General features: G+C 44.1%; 1 protein-coding gene across 1 annotated transcript in view; it reads right to left on the bottom strand.

Annotated features, from left to right (window-relative positions):
- Positions 1–296: 296 nt before the first annotated feature.
- uck2 (uridine-cytidine kinase 2) overlaps positions 297–27,570 on the bottom strand; it is a 32,906-nt gene continuing 5,632 nt past the window's right edge. Inside the window, exons 2-7 of the mRNA XM_062979453.1 lie at positions 24,111–24,270; positions 22,341–22,437; positions 17,814–17,956; positions 11,896–11,993; positions 10,169–10,217; positions 297–2,555 (exon numbers count right to left, since the gene is read on the bottom strand). Of these exons, the coding sequence (XP_062835523.1) occupies positions 2,416–2,555; positions 10,169–10,217; positions 11,896–11,993; positions 17,814–17,956; positions 22,341–22,437; positions 24,111–24,270 (687 nt within the window). The 3' untranslated portion in view covers positions 297–2,415. The remainder of the gene's footprint in view (positions 2,556–10,168; positions 10,218–11,895; positions 11,994–17,813; positions 17,957–22,340; positions 22,438–24,110; positions 24,271–27,570) is intronic.

Genomic DNA, 27,570 nt, shown 5'->3' with positions numbered 1-27,570 from the left:
GGGATCACAGGGCTGTTGTATGTTTTCCGGGCTGTATGGCCATATTCCAGAAGTATTCTCTCCTGATGTTTCACCCACATCTATGGCAGGCATCCTCAGAGGTTGTGAGGTACCTCTTAGAATGGTGTGGTAAGTGTGAACAAAGACTACATTGTACAGATGATACTTTATCTAATGGCAGGTGTCTGAAATGTTTTAAATAAAGAATTTCAGAGCCCCTAATAACATATATGGTGAAGAATCATTCTACCATACAGCCAGAATATCTAATTTTTAAAATAGACGCTTACAATAAATATTTCAGAAAGTCAGCTTTATTAAGGTTCAAGGGAAGTATATCACATCCAAATCATAACTGGTAGTGCACAAAGACTCCACACCCTACAAGGGATCCATCCAAACCTCCCTGGAAACATGTTTCCTCAATTTGCAGGCAAGAAGTAAGTTTTGGAAAACTCCTTTTTCCACGTGGTTGAAAGAACACTAAATACTGGACTTTATGCAATGGGGAAGAGGAAGAGATGTACAGGGCAGAGGGGAGGGTGCATTCACTCTCTGCTCTCTTTTTACAGCCAGCTAGGAACCAAAATGAAGGAAAATAAGACTTTGGTCAATAACCTCACTTCAGCTGAAATTGCAGTTTGTAAAACAGAGTGGAATGATGCCTTAGGCCCCTTCTAAACTGTTCTTTATCCCAGGATCTGCTGTTTGCTTCGAATTGGATTATATGAGTCTCCACTGCCAAATAATATGAGATAAGCAAATAATCTGGGATCAAATCCTAAGATAATAGGACAGTGTAGAAGGGGCCTTAAAGAAACATGTGTGTCACTGAGAAAGTACACTGAGGATAGTCCATTTTGTATCATACAAGCCCTCCTGCCTCCCACCCAAATGGTGCACTTCCTTGTGCTTGGCTTTATATCAGGCCTACACAAATGGTGACCTTCCAAGTGTTTAGGCCTCCATCTCCCAGATGCCCTAACCAGCTTGTTCAATGGTCATGAATTCTGGGAGCTGAAGTCCAAAACATCATGCAGACCTGCTTTATATCATGGACCCTTCATGTAAATCCCCATGCTTTGTGGCATTAGCCCTAACATCCAGGATGATATAAGCCTAACTATTCCGCTGCATGGCTGAGATGAAAAGTAAACATTCATGGTTCACATCACTTGAACAGAACCAGCACTATCGTGGTTGAAGGGCATAAATAGAATGCCAGTACCCAGGTTGGTTTGTGGGCACTTGGGAAAGCAAGCATGTGATATAGCACAAAACATCATGGCCCCTTCCACACAGCTATGTAACTCAGAATATCAAGGCAGATAATCCACAATACAGTAGAGTCTCACTTATCCAACATTCGCTTATCCAACGTTCCGGATTATCCAACGTATTTTTGTAGTGAATGTTTTTAATAAATCGTGATTATTTTGGTGCTAAATTCATAAATACAGTAATTACTACATAGCATTACTGCGTACTGAACTACTTTTTCTGTCAAATTTGTTGTATAACATGATGTTTTGGTGCTTAATTTGTAAAATCATAACTTAATTTGATCTTTAATAGGTTTCTCCTTAATCTCTCATTATCCAACGCATTCGCTTATCCAACGTTCTGACGGCCCACTTATGTTGGATAAGTGAGACTCTACTGTACTTGCTTTGAACTGGATTATCTGAGTCCACACTGCCATATAATTCAGTTCAATGTGGATTTTATACAGCTGTGGGGCCCAAGTGAGGCTGAAGACCAAGGAAAAATCGAAACAGTTTAGCTTCACATGTCAAGATTAGCTAACAAGCTGAAAAATAAGTATTTAAATTCTGGCATTTTAGCAGTGTTGGTGTGGGAGTTGAGATGGGGTAAAAGTAGCATTGCCTGTTTGGGTAGTGAGATCGCAGAAGACTGGATGGAACCTTTGGTCTTCTTCTTACCATCTCCGGTCTCTTCTACAAACCCACCAAAACAGACTGGATATGATACATATTGCTGAGAAATGAAAATAACAACACTCTCTACCAGCATTCTTTCCTTTCTTATTTATAATACAAATTTGAGGTTCAAGTATAACATTTAGCTAATGACATAATCTTTTGGCCACCCAGTTCTGTTGCATGCATTGTGTAACTCTTCATAATTGCATGGTCTCACCAGCAAGACTGAGGCATCATCTTGCCGTTGCACACTACATCTTACTGAAGGGATTTAGCCCTTTCTAGTGGACTCTGGAGCAAAGGCACTGCAGGCAGGCAATATCTGGCCAGGGGAGCGAAGATCCTCTTTCAGTAGGGTTTCACTAATCTCCGCAGCAGACAAGCACTCAATCCCGGCAGGAGGGGGAAGGTCTTAAATACAGGGCAAAGGCCAAGAGGAGCAGCAGTGCAGGACCTCCTGGCATCATCAAGGTCAATGCGGCCGACTGCTTGGTTCTGAGGGCTGTCGCTGGCGGAGAGGAGTGTAGCCATTCAGGCACCCATTGGGCTGTCGCTTGCCAAGGCCTCCATTCAGGATGTCCTGGATGTGTTGCACAATCAGGTTGATGGCCACTGGGTAGAAGAAAGGGAGGCAGAGTTAGAAAGTCCATCAACACAAAGTCTATATGTAACCCTGACATCTTGTTATACAGCCAAAAACAGATTGTGTCCCTAAGTGCTCTAACCAACAATGACATTCTCCTCTGAATTTTCATTTCCTTCCTTCTCTGTTGCTTGCTTGCCACATTTCTCCCTTCTCAGCAGAATTTTTTTGATGCTCTGAAAAAAATCCCATTATATATTTGCTGTTTTCCCCCTTCCTTCCTTTTTACCAAAACATGCAAGTAAATCAAGGCTGAGGGTTCCAATTCGGCCAATCCACACTGTGAAAAGCAAGAAGCAGCCAAGATTGAACTGTTGTGACCCCACAAGGGCCTATCCTTCTTTCTTTTGTTCTGGTAATAGTATAATTAAAAACAACTGTGATGTCACAAAATTCTAAAAGGTACAAACGGTATGGACAGGTTGCTCACCTGTAACCATGTTTCTTCGAGTGTACTCTGTGAATTCACACTAATGGAGAAGCTGCGCCTGCGCAGGTTCCGACGGAAACTCTTCCAAGCTGAAGTTCAAATTTTGGCGGTAACCACGCCCCCCTTCCCAAGGGGCATATAAGGCAGCCCCAGGCGCCCGCTCTCCAGTTCCTACGCCGCCAAGGCAACGAGAAAGGGAGAGGTTTGCCAGAGGGGAAGGAAGGGCGGGTTTGTGTGAATTCACAGAGTACACTCGAAGAAACATGGTTACAGGTGAGCAACCTGTCCTTTTTCTTCGTGTACTCTGTGAATGCACACTAATGGAGACTAACACGCTAAGGTCCCGGATGGTGGGACAAGGCAAACTCGACAATCAGTGAATGTCCAAACACATGTTTATTAGGACATAGAAAAAACAACCGTCCCAAGGGACCAGTGCAATAAATTGTCCGAAAGGACCAGTGCAATGCAACATGAGCATCATAGAAGAAGAACATAACATGGAAGGAATTTTTCAATAAACATGATAGAGAAAAATACACAATTGCGTAGTGCATATAAACGCTCTCCCAGGGGGAGAGGGACAAACACATCTTGGTCTTTGGCATATCCGCCAGGGCTAACGAGGCGGTACAAAGGAACAGAGCAACTGCTCAATACAATCATGGGAAAAAACACATATCCCTAGAGGCAGGTATGGGGAAAAAACCCCGTCCAACTTGAAGGAGAGGTATAGAGAGTCACCTGTGGGTGAATATGAAGAGAAAAAACGTCTGAGAGTCAGGAGAGGCAAGATGAGAGTACTGATCTTGCAAAGGCCGAGTCTTTAAGGGCTTTACTGTCCAGCCTGTAGTGAGAGACAAACGTGAGAGGGTTTGACCAGATAGCCGCTTTACATATGGAGTCAAGCGGAATACCCCTAAGGAAGGCGGTCGACGCCGAGAGGCCCCTAGTCGACCTCGGGCGGATGGAAGGAGGGGGAGGTCGCTTGGCTAGTTCATAGGCCAACTCAATGGCCTGAGCGATCCAGTGGGACAGTCTTTGGGAAGAAATGGGATTACCCAACTTGTCCTGGGCATAGGCGACAAAGAGTCTTTGTGACTTACGAATGTCCTTAGTACGATCCCTGTAGAAAAGAAGTGCTCTCCGAACGTCGAGAAGGTGCAGTTTTTGCTCGAGAGGAGAGGAGGGGTTAGAGAAGAAAGCTGGTAAGACAATGTCCTGGTTGAGGTGGAAGGCTGACACCACCTTAGGAAGAAAGGTAATGTCCGGGCGAAGAACAGCGCGGTCATGGTGGAAACGAAGATAAGGCTCGTCGACTCTGAGGGCAGCGAGCTCGGATGGCCGTCGTGCCGACGTGATCGCCACCAGAAAGGCCAACTTCCAGGAGAGCAGGCGTAGATCGGTCGAGGCAAGCGGTTCGAAGGGAGCAGAAGACAGCTGAGAAAGTACAAGTTCGAGGCTCCAGCCCGGCGTAGGTGGTAGCGACGGCGGGCAGATGTTATTGTAGCCCCGGAGAAAGGTTTTGATCAGGTGGTGAGAAAAAAGAGATGGCTGGCCGTGGCGCTGAAAGAACCAGGAAAGAGCTGCGAGATAAGCTTTTATAGAGGCAAGAGAAAGTTTCTTCTCGACGAGAGTCATGAGGAAGTCGAGGACCACCGATACCGAGGTCGGGAAGGTGTCGACGTTACGGGATCGAAGGAAGGCATGAAAGCGAGAGAGTTTGTAGGAATAAGCCTTGGTAGTAGACGGCTTATGGGCTGCCCGCAGGACGTCTCGCAGATTCTGCGGAAGAGAGGCTAGGTAAGAATCTTCCATGCAGTGAGATGAAGGGAAGAAAGGTCCGGGTGAAGAATTTTGCCGTCCTCCCGTGAGAGAAGGTGCGGCGAGAGAGGCAGAGGGTGAAACGAACCTCTGGAGAGGCGAAGAAGGGCTGGATACCACGGTTGGCGGGGCCAGGCCGGAGCTATGAGAATCGCCGTGACCGAGATCGAGAGAAGTTTTTCGAGAACTTTCGGTATGAGGGGAATCGGTGGAAAAAGATAAAGCATCTCCGCCGACCAGTCCAGAAGAAAGGCATCCCCTAGGCAGCCGGGGAAAGAGTTCGGGGGGAGCCTCGCTCCGTAGCGGGGTAGCTGGGCGTTGTGGGGAGACGCGAAGAGATCCAGAGTAGGGCGCCCCCAGAGGCGGAACAGACCGTCGAGGACCTCGGGATCGAGCTTCCATTCGTGAGAGGAAGAAGTCATCCTGCTGAGGGCATCCGCTAAGCCGTTTTGGGCGCCCGGTAGGTGGATTGCAGAGATCTGTACGCCGTGGGCTATGCACCAAATCCAGAGACGAGAGGAGAGGAGCATCAGTTTCCTCGAACCCGTACCACCCTGTTTGTTGATGTAGAATACTGCTACTAGATTGTCCGATTGAATGAGGATGGACTTGTGGCGGATGAGGGGGGAGAATGCTTTTAGGGCTTTGAGAATGGCAAGAAGTTCGAGGAAGTTTATGTGGTTGGCCCTCTCTGACGGGGACCAAAGATTTTGAACCGTTAGACCGTTCATGTGGGCTCCCCAAGCGTAGGTGGAGGAGTCTGTGGTTATGGTTAGCGATGGCGGGGCTGGATGGAAAGGAAGGCCCTTGCACACGTTTTGGTGAGACATCCACCATGAGAGAGACTGGCGGACGGACGACGGTACCGACAGGTATCTGGAGTTGTGGTGGTGGAACGGTTTGAAAGTGTCTATAAACCACCTTTGCAGGGTCCGAAGGCGCAGCCTGGCAAACGGGGTCGTGAGAACCGTGGAGGCCATGTGGCCTAGAAGGACCTGAATGACACGGGCTCTGACCCTCCGGGCAGATCGACAAAGGGCGATATGGTGGCGGAGAGCCAGGAATCTGTCGAACGGAAGTGACACAGTCTCTGCGACGGAGTCGAAGAGGGCCCCGATGAACCGGATTCGGGTTGACGGGGAGAGATTTGACTTCTCGGAATTGAGTTGGAGGCCGAGAGATTTTAGAAGACGCAGCGTGAAAGAGACGTGATTTTGGAGAAGAACCGGGTCGGGCCCGACGAGAAGCCAGTCGTCCAGATAAGGAAAGACCGTGATGCCATGTAGCCTGAGGTGAGCCGCTACGGCGGCGACAACCTTGGTGAAGACCCTCGGGGCCGTGACGAGACCGAAGGGCAAAACGGTAAACTGGTAGGTTTGGTCGAGAACTTTGAAGCATAGGAACCGTCTGTGCGCCTCTCGTATCGCCACGTGGAAGTAGGCGTCTCGTAAGTCTATGGAGGCAAAGTAGTCTCCCCGCTGCAGCATCGGGAGGATAGAGGCAATAGAGACCATCCTGAATTTGGAGGGGCGAATGAATATATTGAGTGCCCTTAAGTCCAGAATCGGGCGTAGCCCGCCTCCTCTTTCCGGGACTGTAAAGTATCTGGAGAAGAAACTTAGAGGGTCCAGTTCGGGAGGGGAGGGACGGATAGCGCCTTTGGCCAGTAGCGCTTCGACTTCGGCCAGTATCTCTGGGGAAGGGTTTGAGTGGAGAACGTGACCTGTAGGAGGGAGGTCCATGAACTCTAAGGCGTAGCCGTCTTGGACAATGCGGAGAACCCACGCATCTGAAGTAATAGAGTCCCATTGATTGTAGAAAGGGGCTAGTCGGTCTGCAAAGATACCGAAGGGACGAGGCAGCGTGGGCTCTACAACGGTAGCGGGCGAGGAGCTTTGGCAGGAGTTGGCGTCAGGTACGCCGATTAGGCTGCGGAGGAGCAGGGGTGGATCGACCGCGTTGCTTTTGCGGATGAGGTCCCCGGCGAGGTTGGTGATGGGCTTGATTGTTCGAGCCCGAAGGCCGCCTGAAAGAATGGTGTCTGAAAGATTGCGGCGGGAAACGGCGGGAACGGTGCGGGAACCAGCGAGTGCGCTGAGGTTGAGGTTGGTCGCCACATTTAGACGCAAGAATTTTAAAGTCATGATTAGACTTGAGTTTGTCATCGGTACCGGCGTGAAACAGTCCGAGCGCGTCAAAGGGAAGGTCCTCAATGACCTGTCTGGAAGATGAGGAGAGACCCGAAGACCTCAGCCAGGCGTGGCGGCGAATGGAAATCGCGTGGGCAATCATTTTACCCGCAGTATCACCTGTATGCTTCGCCATTTGTATTTGGTGGTGAGCGAGCGAGTCTGCCTCCTGTTGGAGGGTAGTGAGGACGGAGCGGTCTTCGTCCGACATCTTAGCGAAGAAGGGCTGCGCCTTCTCCCAGATAATTTGTTGGTAGGCACCCATGCAGGCTCCATAATTCGCCATGCGGCAAAGCAAAAGGGCTCCGGAATAAAGTTTTCGACCCACGGCGTCGAAGCGCTTCCCCTCTCTGTCGGCCGGAGTATTCGACTGACGACCTGAGGATTGAGAGGCCTTAACGACCAGGGAGTTAGGGTCGGGATGGTGTTTGAGCCACTCCAGGGTATCATCGTCGGTACGGTACCAAGTCTCGATCCTCTTCGAGGTCGGAGGAATGGAGGAAGGGTTTTTCCAGGAGGCCTGGATAACGTCCAACAGATAAGGCAGAAAGGGGAGTAGCGTGGCCGGCGGAGCTTGGGCCTGCACCCTTTTGAAGACTGGGTCAGACACTGCTTTGGAGGTTTGCTTGATCTCCAAACCCAGGGCGTCGGCCATCCTGACCATTTGCTCAGCGAAAGCACGAACATTGTCAGTAGGAGAAGGCGGGTCCGCCTCATACGCGTCGTGGGGAGGAGAGAGGTCGAGACCGAGAGAGACCACCGAGGCCGAGAGGACAGAGTCTGGACGGTCGACATCAACATCTTCCTCCTCAGCCCCTTGGGGGGACTGAGGGGGAGAAGACAGCACAGTCTCGGGAGGAGGCAAGGCCTCGCGGGAAGAGAGGGCCGGAGGCCGAATGTCCTTAGAGGCTGAGGCCTGGGCTGCCCGAGCCAGGCGAGCCGTTTGTCTGCCACGCTCCGGTGTCGAGGTGGGAGGGAAGAGCTGTTGGCGCGACGAGCGAGGCGGCGCAAGGGGCTCCGGCACCGGCACCCTGACCACCGTTTGGGTAGAGTGGTGGGGTGAGTCCTGCAGCTCCCCATCAGACAGGGGGTGCAATGGAGACTGAGAAACATCTCTAGGCCTCTGGGCTGGTACAATAGGAGAAGACCTTCTCGAGGAAGTTGTCGAGGAAGATGGCGGGTCTTTCTTTGAGGAGGCCGAGGAGGAGGAGCGCTGAGTTAGCCGTTTCTTCGCCGGCGGTTGCTTGGATGCAACCCTCAAGGACTTGCCAGGTGTGGGAGGAACCACAGCTGAGTCGGATTGCGCTCGACGAGACTCCTCGTGAGCCCTTTTAAAGGCTATTTTGATAGCAGAGGAGGACGGAGGGGAACCGATACGAGAGCGGATCGAGGTCACCGAAGCCAGAGAGCTCGACGTCGAGGAAGGTCCCACCTTTCCGGAGCGGGTCGACACGGTCGCCGTCGTCACAGTACACGGTGGTTTGACCGGTTTAGCGACCCTGGAGGTCTTGGACGCTCTGGACGAGACCGAGGAAGCCTTGGCTGCCGGAGGCTTAGTTGGTGGTGCCGACATAGCTCTCAAAGCTGAGGACGCCGACGTACCCGACGTCGACGGAGTCGGTTCTGGCGCGAGAGATTTTTCGTAGAGTGCCGCTCTAAGCCTAGCGGCTCTGTTCTTTCTGGCCTGAGCCGTGAGAGCTAGGCAAAAACGGCAGGTACTGACCACATGAGCCTCGCCAAGACAGAAGAGGCACTTGGCGTGGCCGTCCGAGTCAGGAATTTTAGCAGCACACTGCGTGCAACGCTTGAAACGAGTAGTAGACATGCGAAGAGTCCGAAGTGAACCTTGCGGCGGAAAAAAAGGAACTGGAGAGCGGGCGCCTGGGGCTGCCTTATATGCCCCTTGGGAAGGGGGGCGTGGTTACCGCCAAAATTTGAACTTCAGCTTGGAAGAGTTTCCGTCGGAACCTGCGCAGGCGCAGCTTCTCCATTAGTGTGCATTCACAGAGTACACGAAGAAAAAATAAGAAAACAATGAACACTGTTCAAGAAAACAATGTAAGAAAACAATGAAGAGCCAGCTTCAAATCTTTTGAGAAATTAGAGTTCAACACTTTCTGAAGTTCCATTGCTGAACAGCTCAAACTAAGAATGAGATATTTTTCATGCTTAAATGAAATCCTTTTCCTTGCAATACTCAGCCTACTCTCTAGAGAAGGACTGCAGAACACGTGGATATTCAGGTGTTTGGGCTTCTAACTCTCAAAAGCTTTAGTCAAATGTTCCAATGGCCAGGAATTATGGGAGCAGAAGTCCAAAACAACTGGAGGGCCGTAGGTTGTGCAGGCTTTCTTTAGAGCAAGTAAAGTAAATTTGCACCATCTTATCTATGATGGCTCTTCCACTATTAAAGATAATAAGTGGTACTACCTATAAATTGCTTTTTTTCTAGTTCAGGACTGGGTATCTACACAGAGGTCAGAGACCATGGGTCACATCCCATGACAGAGCTTCCCAATTCCTGTCTTCACCTTCCAAAAGAGGTGCCCATAAATGATGTTGCATCACTTTGCATTACCTTTTTGAAAAAAGCTACAATGCAAACATAGATAGTTGAAGTACTTTCTGTGTTAAGAACTGAGGATGCTTTTGCTTGAAAAGTTCAGTTACTTTAATTGGGAAAGTTGGTGTCTTAGGTCTCTTCTACACTGCTATATAATCCAGATTATGAAAGCAGATAATCCACATGATCTGCTTTAAACCAGATTATAAGGGTCTACACTGCCATATAATCCAGTTCAAAGCAGTTAATCCAGTTTCTATATGGCAGTGTAGAAGGGGCTTTAGACAGCTTGGTGGAAATGTGATATTTGCTCCTACTGGGTCTAGTGGGAGTAGGGCAACACAGAAAGTAGTAACATTTCAGACTGTACATTAAATAATTTGCTCTTCATAAATACAATGAATCTGAATAAGAATACTTTTGTTAGTCCTTTCATCTTTGTACTGAAAAGAGTGACAGCTGTCTTGCTAGCTGCTTCTCTTTGACAACTTCCTGTCAAGATCTCAAATAGTCAAGATCTCAAATGCAGGGGCACCTGAATCATTTAGTTTGTCACCCACTTGATCTCCAACTCACCAAGGTTATCCACTCCTCTTGGGATAATCACATCAGCATATTTCTTGGTCTGCCAAAGAGAAAGAATCAATGTTATTGGAGCTACAGGTGGAATAATTATCACCCTTACTCTCCTCCTTCAGAGTTCACAGAAGCACTCCTCAAAGAGTGCAGATGAAACTGATTTTTGTTTGCTTATTTTTCTCCAGGCAGACTGGTACCAGGGATCATAGGACAGAGTAAAAAATGATCCAAAGAACTGTTCCTCGTTTCTCTACAGAAATTCTGAGTTTCCAGAGGGACAACGAAGTCCACTGGCTGCAGAATGTTGTGTTCTCATAATCTCTGGTGGACTGGAATCCACTTCATTGGATGCATCTGATAAAGTGGATTCAAGTCTAGAAAAGCATATGCCTGATAGACATCTTAGGGCCCTTCCACACAGCCCTATATCCCAGAATATCAAGGCAGAAAATCCCACAATATCTGAGTGTGGACTCAGTTCTAAGCAGATATTGTGGGATTTTTTTTTTGCCTTGATATTCTGGGATATAGGGATGTGTGGAAGGGCCCTTAGTTTCTTATTTTGTCCCCTAGAGATATGAATAATGTGACTGCACAACTGAAAGACACATTCAATGTTATTAACTTTTGCTAAAGCCCAACTGAAACAAGATTTGGAAAAACAAGCCGATTTATGTTGAACACCCATTGATGGAGATTTCAGCATATAATTAGAATTTGTTGAGAGCACTGTCATTGGCTCCGCAAAATGCTAAACATATATAGCCTTGTTTGTTTATACAACATCCGGCCTTTTTCCCAACATAGAATTCAAGGTGTCTAGGACCAACTCACAGCTCAACTTCCGTTTGCCACAACTTTTATAATAGTGGTTCTCAACCTGTGGGTCCCCAGATGTTTTGGCCTTCACCTTCCAGAAATCCTAACAGCTGGTAAACTGGCTGAAATTTCTGGGATTTGTAGGCCAAAACACCTGGGGACCCACAGGTTGAGAACCACTGTTCTATAACCTTCCTCCTGGTCAGAACAAGCCAGCCACATTATCTTAGGCCCCTTCTACATTGTCATATTAAATCCAGATTATCTGCTTTGATAATCTGGATTATATGGCAGTGTGGAAGGGGCTTTAAGCGAGATACCATGCACAAAGTGGTGGTGCAGATCCAACCTAGGTGGTGGCAATTAGAGGCTGCATTGTCGGTAGGGAATTTAAATCAGTAATAAAACAATTTTAAATCAGTAATAAAATATTGCAGTTACACCTTGTGCAATAGTGCTTTTGCCCCAGGCAGGAAATGTAAGGCTCCTGGTGCGCCTTACATTTTCCTTTGCTTTTGCAAGATGAGGAATTCAGGCTTAGCAAGAATTACTCAGATTATTTATTTCATTGCATGATTATTCCTAAAATAATGTTGACACTTAGAAGAGAAAGAAGTTAAAAAGGAATTTTCCCAGAAAGTCAAATAGGCTAGGTACACTACTGACTTTTCTTTGTGTGTGAATGTGCCTTCAAGTTACCTGTCATCTTAAGGCATCCCCATGATTTTCATAAAGTTTAGCTTCCAAGATCAGACAAGATCTGGTGCCTTTAGGGTGTTTAATCACTACAGGCTTTACTAGGTGGGAGGAAAGATAACCCACCAAAAGCCTCTCCTTTTGAGCCTCCCAGCCACCCACAGACTCTCATACAGAGAACTGACAGAGGAGTAAATGTCTTTACTCACAGGCAAGCAAAATTCTTCAAAGGCTGGCTTGACAAATGTAATATACTGAGATAAGACCTGCTCTAGGTCCCTGCCGCGTTCACTGATGTCTCGAAGAACTAGAAGGGATAAACAAACACAGAGTGAGCAGCTGAGTAACAACAATGGAAATCACACACAGTGACATTTCAATTGGATAGCCGAGAACATATCCTGAGAAGCTTGTTTTCTTTTGTTTTCCTAGAAAAGGTAAGGATCACAGAGAGGAGGATTCAAAAAAGAGGGGAGAAAAGCTGAAGTAGTTTCTTTTTAAAACCAGTATGAAAAAGGATCTGTGCTGGAAAAAAAAAGTCAGAGTCAGGCTTGAAGAAAATGAAAGACAAATCCAGCTTGATGCAGAATAATTAAACTTTGCATACATTAGAAACCCCCTTGTTTTCCCACCCTCTCCCTCCCACATACATAGATGCTTTCCCTCTCTCTTTTTGCTATTTCTTTCCTGTTTCTCATCCGAATGCTCTTTCTGTTCTCCAGTGATCATTATGCATTTCCTTCTTCTCATTGCACATTCCTTTCTCTCTTAACAGTTGAAGAACTAGGCTAAAACAGTAGCCATGTCAAACAGTTTCTCTTTCGCTGGCAGGTCATGCTGCCTTGCTTGCATGAAATGACTATGGGCCCATCCACACTGCCCTTTATTGCAGCATCTGATCCCAGATTATCTACTTTAAACTGGAATATATGAGTCCCCACTTCCAGATAACCTTGGATCAGATCCTGGAATATAGGGGCAGTGTGGAAGGGTCCTATGCAAGGCCTGATTTTAGGTTTTTCTCTGATGGTTAGTCATCTAAGGGCTGAAGGTGATACTGTAGGCCACATATAATTTTAATTAACTAATAACACTGTGTAACAAAACTTGAAAAAATTTGTTTCTGGTTTGAAAGTGTTATTCCTGTTTAATTGTGCAGTATTTACTTTGAAAGTAGTTGTTATACTCCAGATACTTTGTTTTTGTGCCTGCCACAAACTATGTTGAATTGGTTGAGACTCGGGTTATTCATTGAAAAACTAGGGCAAAATGCGCTGCAAGACGTTCCCCAATAACAAGGTTTTTGCAGTTTAATCAACTTTTTCCATGTTTTTATGATAGAACCAATTAGGAAATGACATTTATAACTCAGGAACAAAAATTGTTTTACATAGTATAATCCATTCTTGGGGGGGGGGGGGAATAATCTCAAAATGCACACCCGTAGTATTGCACCCCAGGCCTGGAAACACCTATAACCACTGCACCACACAAGAGTTCAGGAATATAAGCAAACAGTTTATTATAGAAAACATATAAAAAGCATATAAAATCAGGAATAAGAAAGGAAAATATATAATTCAAAAAGGTTTAGCCAAAAGGTGAGAACCAAACAATAATCCAAATGTCTCATAAAGTTCCAAAGGTGACAAAGTCCAGGAACAGTCAGAAATCACAGATCCAGCATAAGTCCACAATCAGGAAGATATAAATAGTAAGACTTGAACAGGAGTACATAAACAGGAACATAGAAAACTTCTAGGATATATTAAATCCAAAATCAAAGCTTGACCGGAACCAGGAACAAGAGAACTCAGGTTTAGCTTCTCACTCTAACACAGCATTACCTGAACTGACTTATTGCTTAATAAATACCCATGAAAGCATTCCGTTTCCCTTGAATTTCTTTCACAACTTTCCCATGTAATCGCTCTGATTGACAGAATCTATTTTCGTCTCTGATTTGTAAACAAAGACTTTTGTTGATCTCCATAGCTGCAGGTGGGTTCCTATGAGAACCCTCCTTATCACTCAGATTCCTTATCTGCTGTTGCTATTTCTGACTTCTCTGAATGCCCTTGAGGCCCTGCACTTTTCGAGCCAGTTTTCTCACAGACAGAACAATCATTTCCTAGACTTGAGGGCCCATCATTTTTTGCTACAGGAAAACTCACAATCCTCTCTGAATCATCAATAGGAACACTCACAATCCTCTCTAAATCATCAGTTAAACCATCAGCCTCTGGTGACAACACTTAGGGCCCTCTCAGATCACATCTAGATTTCACAGACTGAGTTCCATAGGTTATGGTACAGACATACACTTGTCCATAAATTCTCTTTTATTCTTACAGACTAATGACATTACCTTGCTTCTCTTGGGTTCATATTTGCTCTTCCACTCCCACTCTGCTACTTTGAACTAGCACTTGCTTAGCCTTAATTAACTTCCCACACACCTTTTATCCTTTGTTCGCACCCACAGTTTTTCTTCTTTGCTAGCAATTTTCTTCTTTGTCTTCAGTGCTCATTCAGCCTTCTTCCCCTCTCTTAATTCTCCTCCCTGTCCTTACCAAATCCCAGAAATATCTCCCCCTCTTTCTAGGTTTCTATTTCTAGTTCCTCAAATCCAGACAACAACACTTGCACATTATTGTTTCATTGTGCAGACCACATGGTATGTCATGAAACAGTTGACCAGCACACATAACAACACAAAACAAAAACTGCTAATTTTTCTCTCGAACCTTTATAGGCAGGAAACTAAAGGATGTGTTTTCTTAGATTCTTTGTGTGTAATGTAAACCCACACCCTCCTTGTGGAAGTAAAAATCAAGATATTATTATTATTATTATTATTATTATTATTATTATTATTATTATTAATAGTGTACCTACAAGGGCCCTTTTATTTTGTGTTCTCCAGACAAATTTCCAGCATATTTAAAAATATAGATGATGCAGGTATTCTATGGATATAATTTCCCCAGCAATATTGTTGTTCATTACCATCAACTTTGATTTATGGTAGGGGTCCTCAAACTACGGCCCGGGGGCCACATGCGGCCCATTGAAGCCATTTATCCGGCCCCCACGGCACAAAGGCTGAAGGGGGTTGGGCTAAATAGCCCAAGGGGTCTCTTCCAACCCCTATTATTATTATTATTATTATTATTATTATTATTATTATTATTATAAATCACATTTTATTGATTAGCCCATCAGCCATATCAAAACATTTAACACATAGACATACATCCAACCCGCAGTACAAAAGAAGTTAAAATAAGCAAGCTGTTAACAAGATCCCGTTCATGTCAAATATCTGCATCACCTCCACAGTTTACCCCAATTGATTTCAAATATGCAATTCTCAGCTGTGTTGTTTTGAACAGGAAAAGGGCTTTGTGTGTTATTTTAGGATTCTGGCCGGCCAACAAAAATGAAGTTTTAATATGTGGGTCCAGTGTGTTTTGTGAATAATGTATGGCCTGAGACACTGGTCTCTCTCTTTCTTATACAATTCACAGCTGAACAGTACATGTGTGATATCCTCCACCTCTGATGCTCCACAAATACAAATACAAATAATAATAATAATAATAATAATAATAATAATAATAATTATTATTATTATTATTATTATTAACATTGAGGCTGGGACGCTATCTGTCAGGGGTGCTTTGCTTGTGCTTTTGGTCCACAAAGGCAGAAAGAAGTTGGGTTTATTATTATTATTGGTCGGTGGCCACTTGGCCAACTATAGTCCAGCCCTCCAACTGTCTGAGGGATTGTGAACTGGCCCCCATTTTGAAAGGTTTGGGGACCCCTGACTTATGGTGATGCTATGAATGAGAGACCTTCAAGATGTCATCAACAGCTCAGTTCAGCTCTTACAGTTTCAGTGCAATGGCTTGTCTCTCTTGATTGAGGCCCCATCTACACTGGACATTTAATGCAGTTCAGACTGCATTAAATGGTTGATGTAGATGGGGCCTCAATCTATCCACCTTCCACGATTTTCCCCTTTTCCTACTGCCTACTCCCTTGCCAACACTCATTGTCTCTTCTAGTGAGCCATGTCTTCTCATGATGTGTCCAAAGTATCACAGTGTCAGTTTAGTTAGTATTAGCTTCTGGGGAAGTTCAGGCGTGATTTGTCTAGGTCTCATTTATTTGTCATTTCCATAGAGTTCTCCTCCAACATTGCATGTCAAATGAGCTCATTCTTTTCCTATCAAATCTTTTCACTGTCCAAGGAGCTCCCGGTGGCGCAATCGAGTAAACTCTTGTGCCAGTAGAACTGTTGACCGACAGGTCGGCGTTCGAATCCGGGGAGAGCGGGTGAGCTCCCTCTGTCAGCTTCAGCTTCCCATGCAGGGACATGAGAGAAGCCTCCCACAAGGATGGTAAAACATCAAACAGCTGGATGTCCTCTGGGCAATGTCCTTGCAGATGGCCAATTCTCTCACACCAGAAGTGACTTGCAGTTTCTCAAGTCACTCCTGACATGAAAAAAAACTGTCCGATTTTCACAACTATAAATATAAATTGCAAATGCAATGGCATAAGCAATTGCTGCTTTGAGTCCCATTCTGGGAGAAAAGCAGGATAGAAATATATAATAATGATCACTTTAGTATTCAAGATCTCATCTAGTTCCTTCTGATTTCTTGACTTCACTTCCCCTTCCGATTAACGACTGAGTCAAGATACAGGAAAACCACTATTACAATATTTGCATTGTCTACTTATAGAATCATAGTACTGCAGAAATCAACAAGGACCATCCAATCCAACCTTCTGTTATGCAGAAATATACAGTCAAAGCACTCCCGACAGATGGTCAATCAATCTCGGTTTCAAAACTTCCAAAGGATGATTCCATCACACTCCGAGACAGCATATTCCACTGCTGAACAGTTCCTCCTAACATTCACGCAAAACCTCTTTTCCTGCAGTTTGAGTCCATTGCTTCACGTTCTAGTCTCCAGTGACAGAAAATAGGTTTCCTATTCTCAATAGATAGGAATACTTTCAAGTACTTAAGAATTGCTATCAAACCACTTCTTAACCTTCTTCAAGCTGAGTATACCCCTGGGCTGCTCTTTATAGGGCTTGGCTTCCATACCTTGATCATTTTGGTCACCCTCCATTGGACATGTTCTAGATTGTCAATATATTTCCTGAGCTGTGGTGCACAAAACTGAACACAGTATTTCAGCCAAGGTCTGACCAATGCAGAATGGAGTGGCACTGATATTTCTCTTGATGTAGACATTATTGATGCAGCCTAGAGCCCTTCCACACAGCCATATAACCCAGAATATCAAGGCAGAAAATCCCACAATATCTGCTTTGAATTGGGTTATCTGAGTCCACACTGCCATATATTCCAGTTCAAAGCAAATAACGTGGGATTTTATTCAGCTGTGTGGAAAGGGCCTAGGATAAACAAGTAAATAATACAATATATGATGAATGCAGTGAGATTGTTATATGTAAATATATTTAAGAATACAGACATACAATCCAAGGAAGATTAGGTGACGAACATGCTGCAACTGGTTGAAATGGACAAAGTGTCATCTTTGATAAGAGAAGAGTTGATGATTATATCTTTACAAGAAGGAAGATATTCATTGCAAAGTTTGAGATTTCTGATTAATTAGTAGTGGCTGAGGTCTATTATGAATATAGGAGAGGCAAGGTGTACTAGAGTATTATTTATACCATTAGTCAGAAAGTTGGAAGTTACCATGCAATATGGGATAGTAGCAGATAGGATGTGTGTATGTATTATGTGGGTCTTCTTTAATTACAGAATGTACATAGGATCCATACTTTGCCAAATAATAACCGTTGTGCAGATTCAGTGAGGAGACTCTGCCCCCTTCCACACAGCTGAATAAAATCCCACATTTTCTGTTTTGAACTGGAATATATGGTAGTGTGGACTCAGATAACCCAGTTCAAAGCAGATATTGTGGGATTTTCTGCCTTGATATTCTGGGTTATATGGCCTCACAGCATTCAAACACATCTTGAGATGTATCAACACATACACTCAAAGCATATTTCAGTCACCTCTGCATGACTAGCAGGGAGGGAACAACTTGTAACCTACCTCTTCGAGAGAGCCGGGTGTCTGCATCGGTATCCACAAAGAGCTTCATCTGGAAAAGGTCCCGAACTTCCTGGCTATAGAAAGCTAGGATACCTTCAAACAGAACCACATCAGCAGGATAGACACTTACAGTCTCTTCTTTGCTGTGAAGATATGAAACATTCAGATATATATGTGGGGGGTTTTACAATCGAAAACTGGAGAAGACAATAGGTTTAGGTGTGATGCGTTAAAATGATATATTTAAGCGGGAATGAAGGACTGAAACACCAGCAAAAGCTCCATGCAAATATTGGCAGAGAAAAATAGGAAAGAAAAGACAGACTGGGGATCACTGGGAAGGATTATTATTTTATTAGGGAACTGTATTCCATTTCCCTCCCTCCCAAAGATACGAGGGTTATCCAGAAAGGACATTACGTTTTGGAATTAAAAATGAACCAAGTATAGGAGAAAACATTTACCATATGCAGTTGAAAGCCACACCCAAATACCACATCTCACGTAGTCGCCATTCAAATCTAGGCACTTACCATAGCGATGAAGGAGCTTTGCAACTCCTTCCCCACTTAATTCTGCCGCTTGTCCTCAACCAGCCAGTCACCCCTTCTCGCAGCTGCGCAGCGTCGCCAAAACACTGCATTGCCAGCCACACCCCCATTGTTGGAAAAGTGGTTGAGGAAGCATGCGGCAGAATTTAGTGGGGAAGTTGTTGCAAAGCTCCTTCATCGCTATGGTAAGTGCCTAGATTTGAATGGCGACAACGTGAGATGTGGTATTTGGGTGTGACTTTCAACTGCATATGGTAAATGTTTTCTCCTATACTTTGTTCAATTTTAATTCCAAAACGTAATGTCCTTTCTGGATAGCCCTCGTATATCCAAAGTGGCTGACAAAAATTAGAAGTATTATAATTAATGTCAATCTGCAAATGAGACTCACGTAATGGGGATGCAGGAGATAGCACTACCTGGCTCTTTTGTGACTACAACAAGACTGAGTATCAAAAGGGAGCAGGCACATGTTGACGTCAAAAGGGCAATAGAAGAGAGCCTATGCTTATCTGTCTACATTAACAGCAGCAGGACTTAAGCCAAATATTCTCAGATGCTTTTAGTCGCAAATAAAAACTGGAGATAAAGCCACAAGCTACTTAGGCAATGCTTGGGCACTATGTTGTGCAAAAAGAACAAATGAGCTGATCCAATTAGCCAAGAAGGGCAAACATATGGCAGCCTCCACTATCCTGTGAATCCTTCTTCAGGGTATACAAACTGGAAGGCGGTCACAGAGAGGTGAAAAAGCTAGACGAGTCTGGAGTCCATTTTAACTTTTATCTGATTAGTATATTATAGTACGCCTCTAGTTTCATTTGAGATTCAGGCTGTAAAAAGTCATTTATCACCTGAAAGAGTAGGGAACTGTGCAGATGCAATAGCAGAGAGCAAAACAGTAAGTTAGTATGTGTTGTCTGTCTTTCATGGCCAGAATCTCTGAGTTGCTGTGAGTTTTCCGGGCTGTATGGCCATGTTCCAGAAGCATTCTCTTCTGACGTTTCACCCACATCTATGGCAGGCATCCTCAGAGATTGTAAAGTATATTGGAAACCAGGCAAGTGGAAGGTCCAGCATGGGAAAAAGAACTCTTGTCTGTTGGAGGCAAGTGTGAATGTTGTAATTAATCACCTTGATTAGCATTTAATGGCCTTGCAGCTTCCAGGTCTGGCTGCTTCCTGCTTGGGGGAATCCTTTGTTGGGAGGTGTTAGCTGGCCAGGTTGGCTCATCAGGCACTCTGCTATGAACAAGTCTACATAAGGACTACCAAACATGGCACCCAAACACGAGTCAAGGAACATGAAAAGCACTGCAGACTAACTCTACCAGAGAAGTCAGCCTGTGATGACTCATGGGCCTTGTAGTCCTGTTCCTAGTACTATTGTGGCAGACGAAGAGGAAAACATGGGATTTCCGCCGTTTCAGCCAGAATCGGAGCCTCTCCACCTGGAGGATGTTTGTCCTCAAGAATGTAGCCAAACAGGCCTTGGGCAGAATTCCCCCCCTGTTTTCCCGGAGGGACAATTATAATAGAGATAGAGGAGTCAGAGAGGCTAATCGCCGGAGCCTCAGAATCGCTGCCAAACAACTAGCTGATTAGGTCTGCTTCCCTTGGGAAATTCTAAGGAGTCATGCATCTGGACAGAGTTGGGTTTCGCTTCTCGTTCTCTAGGGAAAGTGTTCTGTTGGCGGGAAAACGAGACCCAATATAGGTGCTGGTCGCAAGGGGAACTTTGCGGAGTCAATTGTTCAGCTTGAGGAGAGAGATCGTGTGTGGACTTCGTAACCCCAGTTCCTTGTTTCCCGGATCAAGTTTCCAGCCTTGCCTTGTTTCACGGACTTCTTTGGACTCTGTTCATGTTTCATGTTGCCTCGTTTCAAGTCTTGAATCTAGCCAAGAACCAAGTTTATTTTCCAGCCTTGTTGTCAAGCTACATTGGACTTTAAAGACTCTGTCATTCCCCACACTATTGCTTGGCAAAATGTGTGTTTCGGTCAAGTGGATTATAACTTTGAACTCTAATATCTTATATTGGACAATACATTTCTGGACTATATTTGACCTCATCTGAAAGGTCTGCTTCTGAACTATATTCTTCACTTGTTTTTATTGACTTTATATATTTCTTTAATAAAGATATTAGATAGATTCTGGCCTCTGTGTAAGGTTATTGGTGCTCTGCAGCCTGGGTCCTGACACAGCCATAGCAGAGCACTTGATGAACCAACCAGGACACAGGATATTATTTGAGAACATAGAAATGCTGGACCACTCCAACAACCACCATGTCAGACTACGCAGAGAAGCTGTTGAAATCCACAAGCATGGGGACAATTTCAACAGAAAGGAGAAAACCATGAAAATGAACAAAATCTGGCTACCCGCATTTAAAAAAACCCTCTAAAATCAGGTCAGTAAATAAAACAACACTCTGAAAATAGGGGAATTCCAGGCATAAAACAGTGAGGGCCAGCTAACTCCTCCCAATAAAGGATTCCCCCCGGCAGGAAGCAGCCAGGCCTTGAATCTGCAAGGCCATCAAATGCTAATCATCATAATTAATTACAACATTCACACTTGCCTCCAACATACAAGAGTTCTTTCTCCCACCCTGGACTTTCCACAGATATATAAACCTTCCCTGCTTAGTTTTCCAACAGACCTCACAACCTCTGAGGATGCCTGACATAGATGTGGGCGAAACGTCAGGAGAGAATGCTTCTGGAACATGACCATGCGGTCCGGAAAACTCACAGCAACCCAGTAAGTTAATATTTTAAGATTATGGAGTAGTCTTAAAGTGGCTTCCAGGTCCACATTTGATCAGAATTGGAATAGTTACACTGAATGAAGGAGACACTTCATCCCTAATGCCCACTTTAATCAACACTCCTAGCACAACACAGAGCCTTTTTCTGATTTCTGAATGAAGGATATTGAGGCTTCTTTCAATTATTTTCTTTAAGCTAATTAGTCAACACATAGGTTTGGCAATACAGTAGAGTCTCACTTATCCAACACTCGCTTATCCAACGTTCTGGATTATCCAACACATTTTTGTAGTCAATGTTTTCAATACAGCGTGATATTTTGGTGCTAAATTCGTAGATACAGTAATTACTATGTAGCATTCCTGCATATTGAACTACTTTTTCTCTCAAATTTGTTGTATAACATGATGTTTTGGTGCTTAATTTGTAAAATCATAACCCAATTTGATGTTTAATAGGCTTCTCCTTAATCTCTCCTTATTATCCAACATATTCGCTTATCCAATGTTCTGCTGGCCCGTTTGTGTTGGATAAGTGAGACTCTACTGTACAATCTTTCGTGCCCCCCACCCCGCTACCACAAATAATAACTTTATCTTCTAAAAACTTAAGCCATGATGCAATATTTATTGTGAAAATTCTCCACAAAGGTCTCAGGCCTCTTCTACACTGGTATATAATTCAGATTATCAAAGCAGATAATCCATGTTAAAAAGGTAAAGGTTTTCCCTTGACATTAAGTCTAGTCGAGTCTGACTCTGGGGGGTTGGTGCTCATCTCCATTTCTAAGCTGAAGAGCCGGTGTTGTACGTAGACGCTTCCTAGGTCAAGTGGCCAGCATGACTGTAAGGGGCGCTGTCACCTTCCTGCCAAAGCGGTACCTATTGATCTACTCACATTTGCATGTTTTCAAACTGCTAGGTTGGCAAAAGCTGGAGCTAACAATGGGAGCTCATAACGTCCCATGGATTCGAACCGCTGACCTTCCGGTTAGCAAGTTCTGCAGCTTAGTGATTTAACCTGTTGCGTCACCGTGGTCCCAATATAATCCACGCTATCTGCTTTTACTTGGATTATATGAGCCTTCGCTGCCATATAATCCAGTTCCAAGCAGATAGTCTGGATTTTATATGGCCTTTGTTTATGATATATTGCACCCTATCCCAAACATAAGGAAAAGGTGAGGAAAATGAGGCTTACCGAGAATGGGACACAAAGTCATAAACAGGTATCTGAACAGTCTTTCCCTCCATGATCTCCTTGAGTGTTTTGACGATCAGCTCATTGTCAAAGGCATCTAAATGTAAAATACGATACACAATGTTAAATTGGTGTGGCTTTCAATATGGCCTTTCTACTTTGAGAAGAAACATCTACTCATCATTTTATGCTTTACAAGTAATCCAAAGTGAGTCTATACTGGCCATTTAACCCAAGGTCAATCCAAAGCATGTTGCTTTAGAGCAGGGTTCTCAATCTGGGGTCCCTAGATGTTTTTGGTCTTCAACTCTCAGAAATCATAACACCTGGTAAACTGGCTGGGATTTCTGGGAGTTGTAGGCCAAAACACCTGGAGACCCACAGGTTGAGAACCACTCACTGGTCTAGAGTTTCCTGAGTATCTTCTGATTTTGTTTAAATCAGATTAAGGGAATATAACCCAAAGTACTCACCAGAAATCCCTGGACATCATGGAGACAGTGAACAGTGGATTTGCTGTCAGTCCAGGTTTTTTTGGTCAGTGCAGACAAGCCATAGTTTCCTAAATCACCCAAGCTAAAATGGGTTCTTGCCAACTTCATGCCCTTGTTCCAACTGGCAGCATTGATTTGGGAAACCTTAATGCCCTCTTTTCCTATGGGATTGAGTTATTGCTGTCTATTACTGACTATAGGAGTCCAATGTCTCTTTGGAAGTTCAGGGAAGTCAAGATATGGCGGTTTGGTTTTGCATAGCAGAGGTGCTCCAGGACCCACACAGATAATGCCAACCCCTCAAAAAGCTATTCCAAAGCTTGGGAGTGGTGAAGTGATCCATGCCCATTTCTATAGTGTTAAGCTTTGGAGGAAGAGCTGTCAAGTGAGTAATAGTGAGCAAAAAAAGAGACCTACAACACCTTTCAGACCAACAAAGTCTATGAAAGCTTATGCTATACATTTGTTGTTCTTTTAAGTTGCCGTGGGAATCTTATTCATTATTTATTTATTTACGACATTTATATCCCACCCTTCTCACTAAAAAGGGCTCAGGGCGGCTTACATGAATGGCATTATTCCATGCCAGAAGAACAACACAATTAAAACCAATTAAACAACAATTTAAAACAACATATGTAAACATTAGACAACTATTGTGCATAGATCCAAAGCCAGATAATCATAGTCATCAATTTAAAGCCAATTCCAACTGTATTGCAGATAATTATGCTGGGCCAAATGCTTATTCCCAAAGCCAAGTTTTCACTTGTTTGTGAAATGACAGGAGGGAAGGGGCCGATCTAAACCCACTAGGGAGGGAGTTCCAAAGCCAAAGGGCCACCACTGAGAAGGCCCTGTCTCTTGTTCCTCCCAGACATGTCTGCGAAGGTGGTGGGACTGAGAGCAGGGCCTCCCCAGAAGATCTTAACCTCCATTCATCAGGTAGGTCTTAGTTTTACTGCTGCTTTTTCCTCTGTGGTTTGTGTCACACCCAAGTACACACACATGCATTTTGTGTTAAATTCATTTTTGTTGGATAATATTTGGATCTCCCATGATGGCACCTTTAATGGGACAGTCTTCCAGTTTATGAAACTGCTTCACTGATTTTCATAGTGTGACTGCTTTACACATTTTCATTCTGAAATACACAAGATGTTGCACTATGGCATCCCAGTTTCCCAAATGTATCTGCGGGAGGCCTAGCTAGGGGTGAAGAAACATGGATCTATGTATATTATCTACCCCTTTCCCAGCCCCAGTGACAGGTCACCTGGGTGGTCAAAGTTGAATTGGCCCTTGAGGGCTTTGGCTTTCTGCTCAGTGGTGAGTACCCGATAGAAGCTGTCTTGACTCAGAATCACAACCTGCTTGTGGTGATGGTCTACTTCATTCTGGCCCAGCAGCTGAACAATTTTGGCACAGACAGAGGACTGCAAAAGAGGTTAAAAAAAAAACAGAATTAGAAGAAATCCTGGCACTAGCAAAAGAAAGATTAAAAAACAACAACAAAAGAACTGGAATGGTCTAAATGACTTTTCAACAGATGTGGCTTTCCAGCAGCCTAGGGCCTCCGCATTTCCCACTTTCCAAGAAACACATAAAACGACCTGCTCAAAATACAAGGTGTGTCCTGGACGACATACATCCAAATACTAGTCCGAGGTGTGTATTGCGGGGAGGGAACATATATCCAAATAATAGTCTGGGTGCTAGTCCAACATATCCAAATGCCAGCTTTGATACCAGCCCCCTTTTCAACACATGGCCAAGGACAGTCTAAGAGCTGGTAGTAGAACAATACACATTTATTTACAGTATTTATATTCTGCCCTTCTCATCCCGAAGGGATCACAGAACATACATATGCAGCAAACATTCGATGCCATTTATACACTGACAAGACAGACAACTGTATATAGAGATATATATAGGTTTTTCCCATCTTCGGCATCTTGGAGACTTGTGCATGGTTCTGGCCACGGGGATGGTGTCACCCCATCTCCCTGCCAAAGAGCTTTGTTTGTAAACTTCCTCCTTGATTGAATCACCAACATTTTTCTGGCATTTCCTTATGGGTGCCTTAATACCTCCCCACTTTTTAAAAGTGGTACCTATTTATCTACTCACATTTTGCTTTCAAACTGCTAGGTAGGCAGAAGTTGGGCTCATACAATTGGAAGGGATCTCCAAAGGTCATCCAATCCCAACACATTCTGTCAAGCAGGATGATGGAATTACTATATTAATATATCCATTATAATTTATTATAATGATTAGTGTTATTATTCTATTTTTATTATTATTAGACATATTCAGTTGGAAAGGACTCCAAAGGACATCCAGTCCAATCCCATTCTGCCAAGCACAAAGATGGAATTATTATTTTATTATTATGCATTATCATCAATTATTATTATTATTATTGTATTTAATTATTATTAGACTCATACAGTTGGAAGAAACTCCAAGGGCCATCCAGTCCCACCCTATTCTGCCAAGCACGAAGATGAAATTTCTATTATTTTATTATCTTCCTCCTCCTCCTCCTCCTCTTCTTCTTCTTGAACTCATAGGGTTAGAAGAGAACCCAAGGGCCATCCATTAAAACCCCCTTCTGCCCAAAAGGATCCTTCTGCCCAATAAATCCTTCCTGACAGATGGCCATCCAGACTCTGCTAATACAATCATAGAATGTTGGGAGATTAAAGGGACTTCCAAAGGCCATTCAGTCCAACTCTACTCAACAGGCAGGGGTACACCATTCAAACCAGTGGTTTTCAACCTGTGGGTCCCCAGATATTTTGGCCTTCAGCTTCCGGAAATCCTAACAGCTGGTAAACTGGCTAAATTTCTGGGAGTTGTAGGCCAAAACACCTGAGGACCCACAAGTTGGGAATCACTGATTCAAACCCTCCCAACAAACGGCAACTGTGTTTCCATGGCCAAATATGGATTTGCAGTTCTAAAACATGCAAATTTGAGTAGATCAATAGGTACCGCTCCGGCGGGAAAGTAACAGCGCTCCATGCAGTCATGCCGGCCACATGACCTTGGAGGTGTCTACGGACAACGCCGGCTCTTCGGCTTAGAAATGGAGATGAGCACCAACCCCCAGAGTTGGTCACGACTGGACTTAACGTCAGAGGAAAACTTTTACCTTACCTAACCAGAGTTTAGTCTGACACTCAAACTACTACACCACATTGGCTTGTCATCCTTTTAATACTTTTGACATTGTTGCTGTGTTGCTGGAGAACTAACTGGATTCTTTTTCTAAAATGTGATTTGTTGGGAAAGCTCATGCTGTTCATTTTTGACTGTAAAACTTTTGAATCAAGGAGTATTTTTACACTGAAATCTGAATCCTTTCTATGTGAGTCAGCTAAAACATAAAATGTAACATTTCAAATATACTAAGCAAATAAATGGTACTTTCTGTACCTTCTAAGGTCTCCTGTCCTACTGTCTGAACCAAGAACAAACCCTACATGTTCTGATGGTGGTTAAGGGGTTTCCAAAGAACACTAGCTCCTCTGATTACTGAAATTAAGCATTGCAGCATTAGGGTGCAGGCAGAGTGGAGGAATTATTGAGGAATGAGTTGCAAAATGACTCTTTCTTTTTCTGCTAACAGTGAATTATTCCTTAGTCAGCTGCCTCTCTTGAAGGGACTGTTTTTCAGCATGCAGTTACCAGCTGTCACAGATTGGAAGAAAGTTGTGGCTTTTGAAATGCTGGTGCTTCCCAGTTGAAGAGCCCTCTCCTTAGACACAACAGATTGCAGAGACATAACACTGCTGGGAAAGTGTTTTAAAAATTTTCAGTCTACACTGAAAGGTTCCAGTCAAACCAGGCCCATAGCCAGAAAAATTTTTGGGAGGAGTTGAAACTTTTTTTCCTGAGATGACTTTTGAGGCCCGAGTCTCCTGATCTGGCAGGAGATCTCAACAAGGCCCTGAGATTACCATCATTGTGCAAAGGTTCTTCACAGGTAATAGGTCCTGATTCATTGCTCCTTCTTTAAGCCAGTTTTTGTCGGCCACAAAGAACAATCGTTTCCACAATTGGCAGAAGTTTCTTTCTGTTTTCTTCTGCTTTCTTCTTATTTCCTTTATCATCAAGATGTTTTCCACTGTGGATTAGCAAGAAGTTTTCAGCCAAGCACAAGTTGTTCTGATGATACTGTTTTTTCGTGTCTATTGAAGACTTCTATTGCATCTTTCCATCGCACCAATGGTTTAGCAACCAACGCACCAAGTTTCTGATGAGCAACTTTACCCCACCTTCTCCTCCAAACACCACAGCGTACTTACAGAGTGCACCTTGTAGATGAAATGAGCAGGTTAGCCCGGGAAATCTGCTGAACCATTTGGGTTGAAATCTTAGATACTTTGCTCCTGTTCCATGGTTTCTTTGGCAGGGCTTGGATTAGATGAACCAGTGGTAGACACCCCAGTTTCCACAGTTTTCACATGCAGTCCATGTGTGCATCAGTACCAGCTATTGTAATGGTTCTCAACTTGCTGCCTCCTTGGTTTTTAATATTTGGCTTTTTCTTTTTTGCCATGAACTCAAAAACGTTCAGTTGCTTTGATAGACGTTTAGGCATCTTCTCGAGTCAGGTATATGACAGAAAACACTAATATCAACTAAGGCCCCTTCCACATAGCTGAACAAAAACCCACATTTTCTGCTTTGAACTGGAATATATGACACTGTGGACTCGGACA

The sequence above is a fragment of the Anolis carolinensis genome, chromosome 4 (genome assembly GCF_035594765.1).
Source record: "Anolis carolinensis isolate JA03-04 chromosome 4, rAnoCar3.1.pri, whole genome shotgun sequence".
Classification (NCBI taxonomy): domain Eukaryota; kingdom Metazoa; phylum Chordata; class Lepidosauria; order Squamata; family Dactyloidae; genus Anolis; species Anolis carolinensis.
This window is presented reverse-complemented; position numbering and strand designations above follow the sequence as displayed.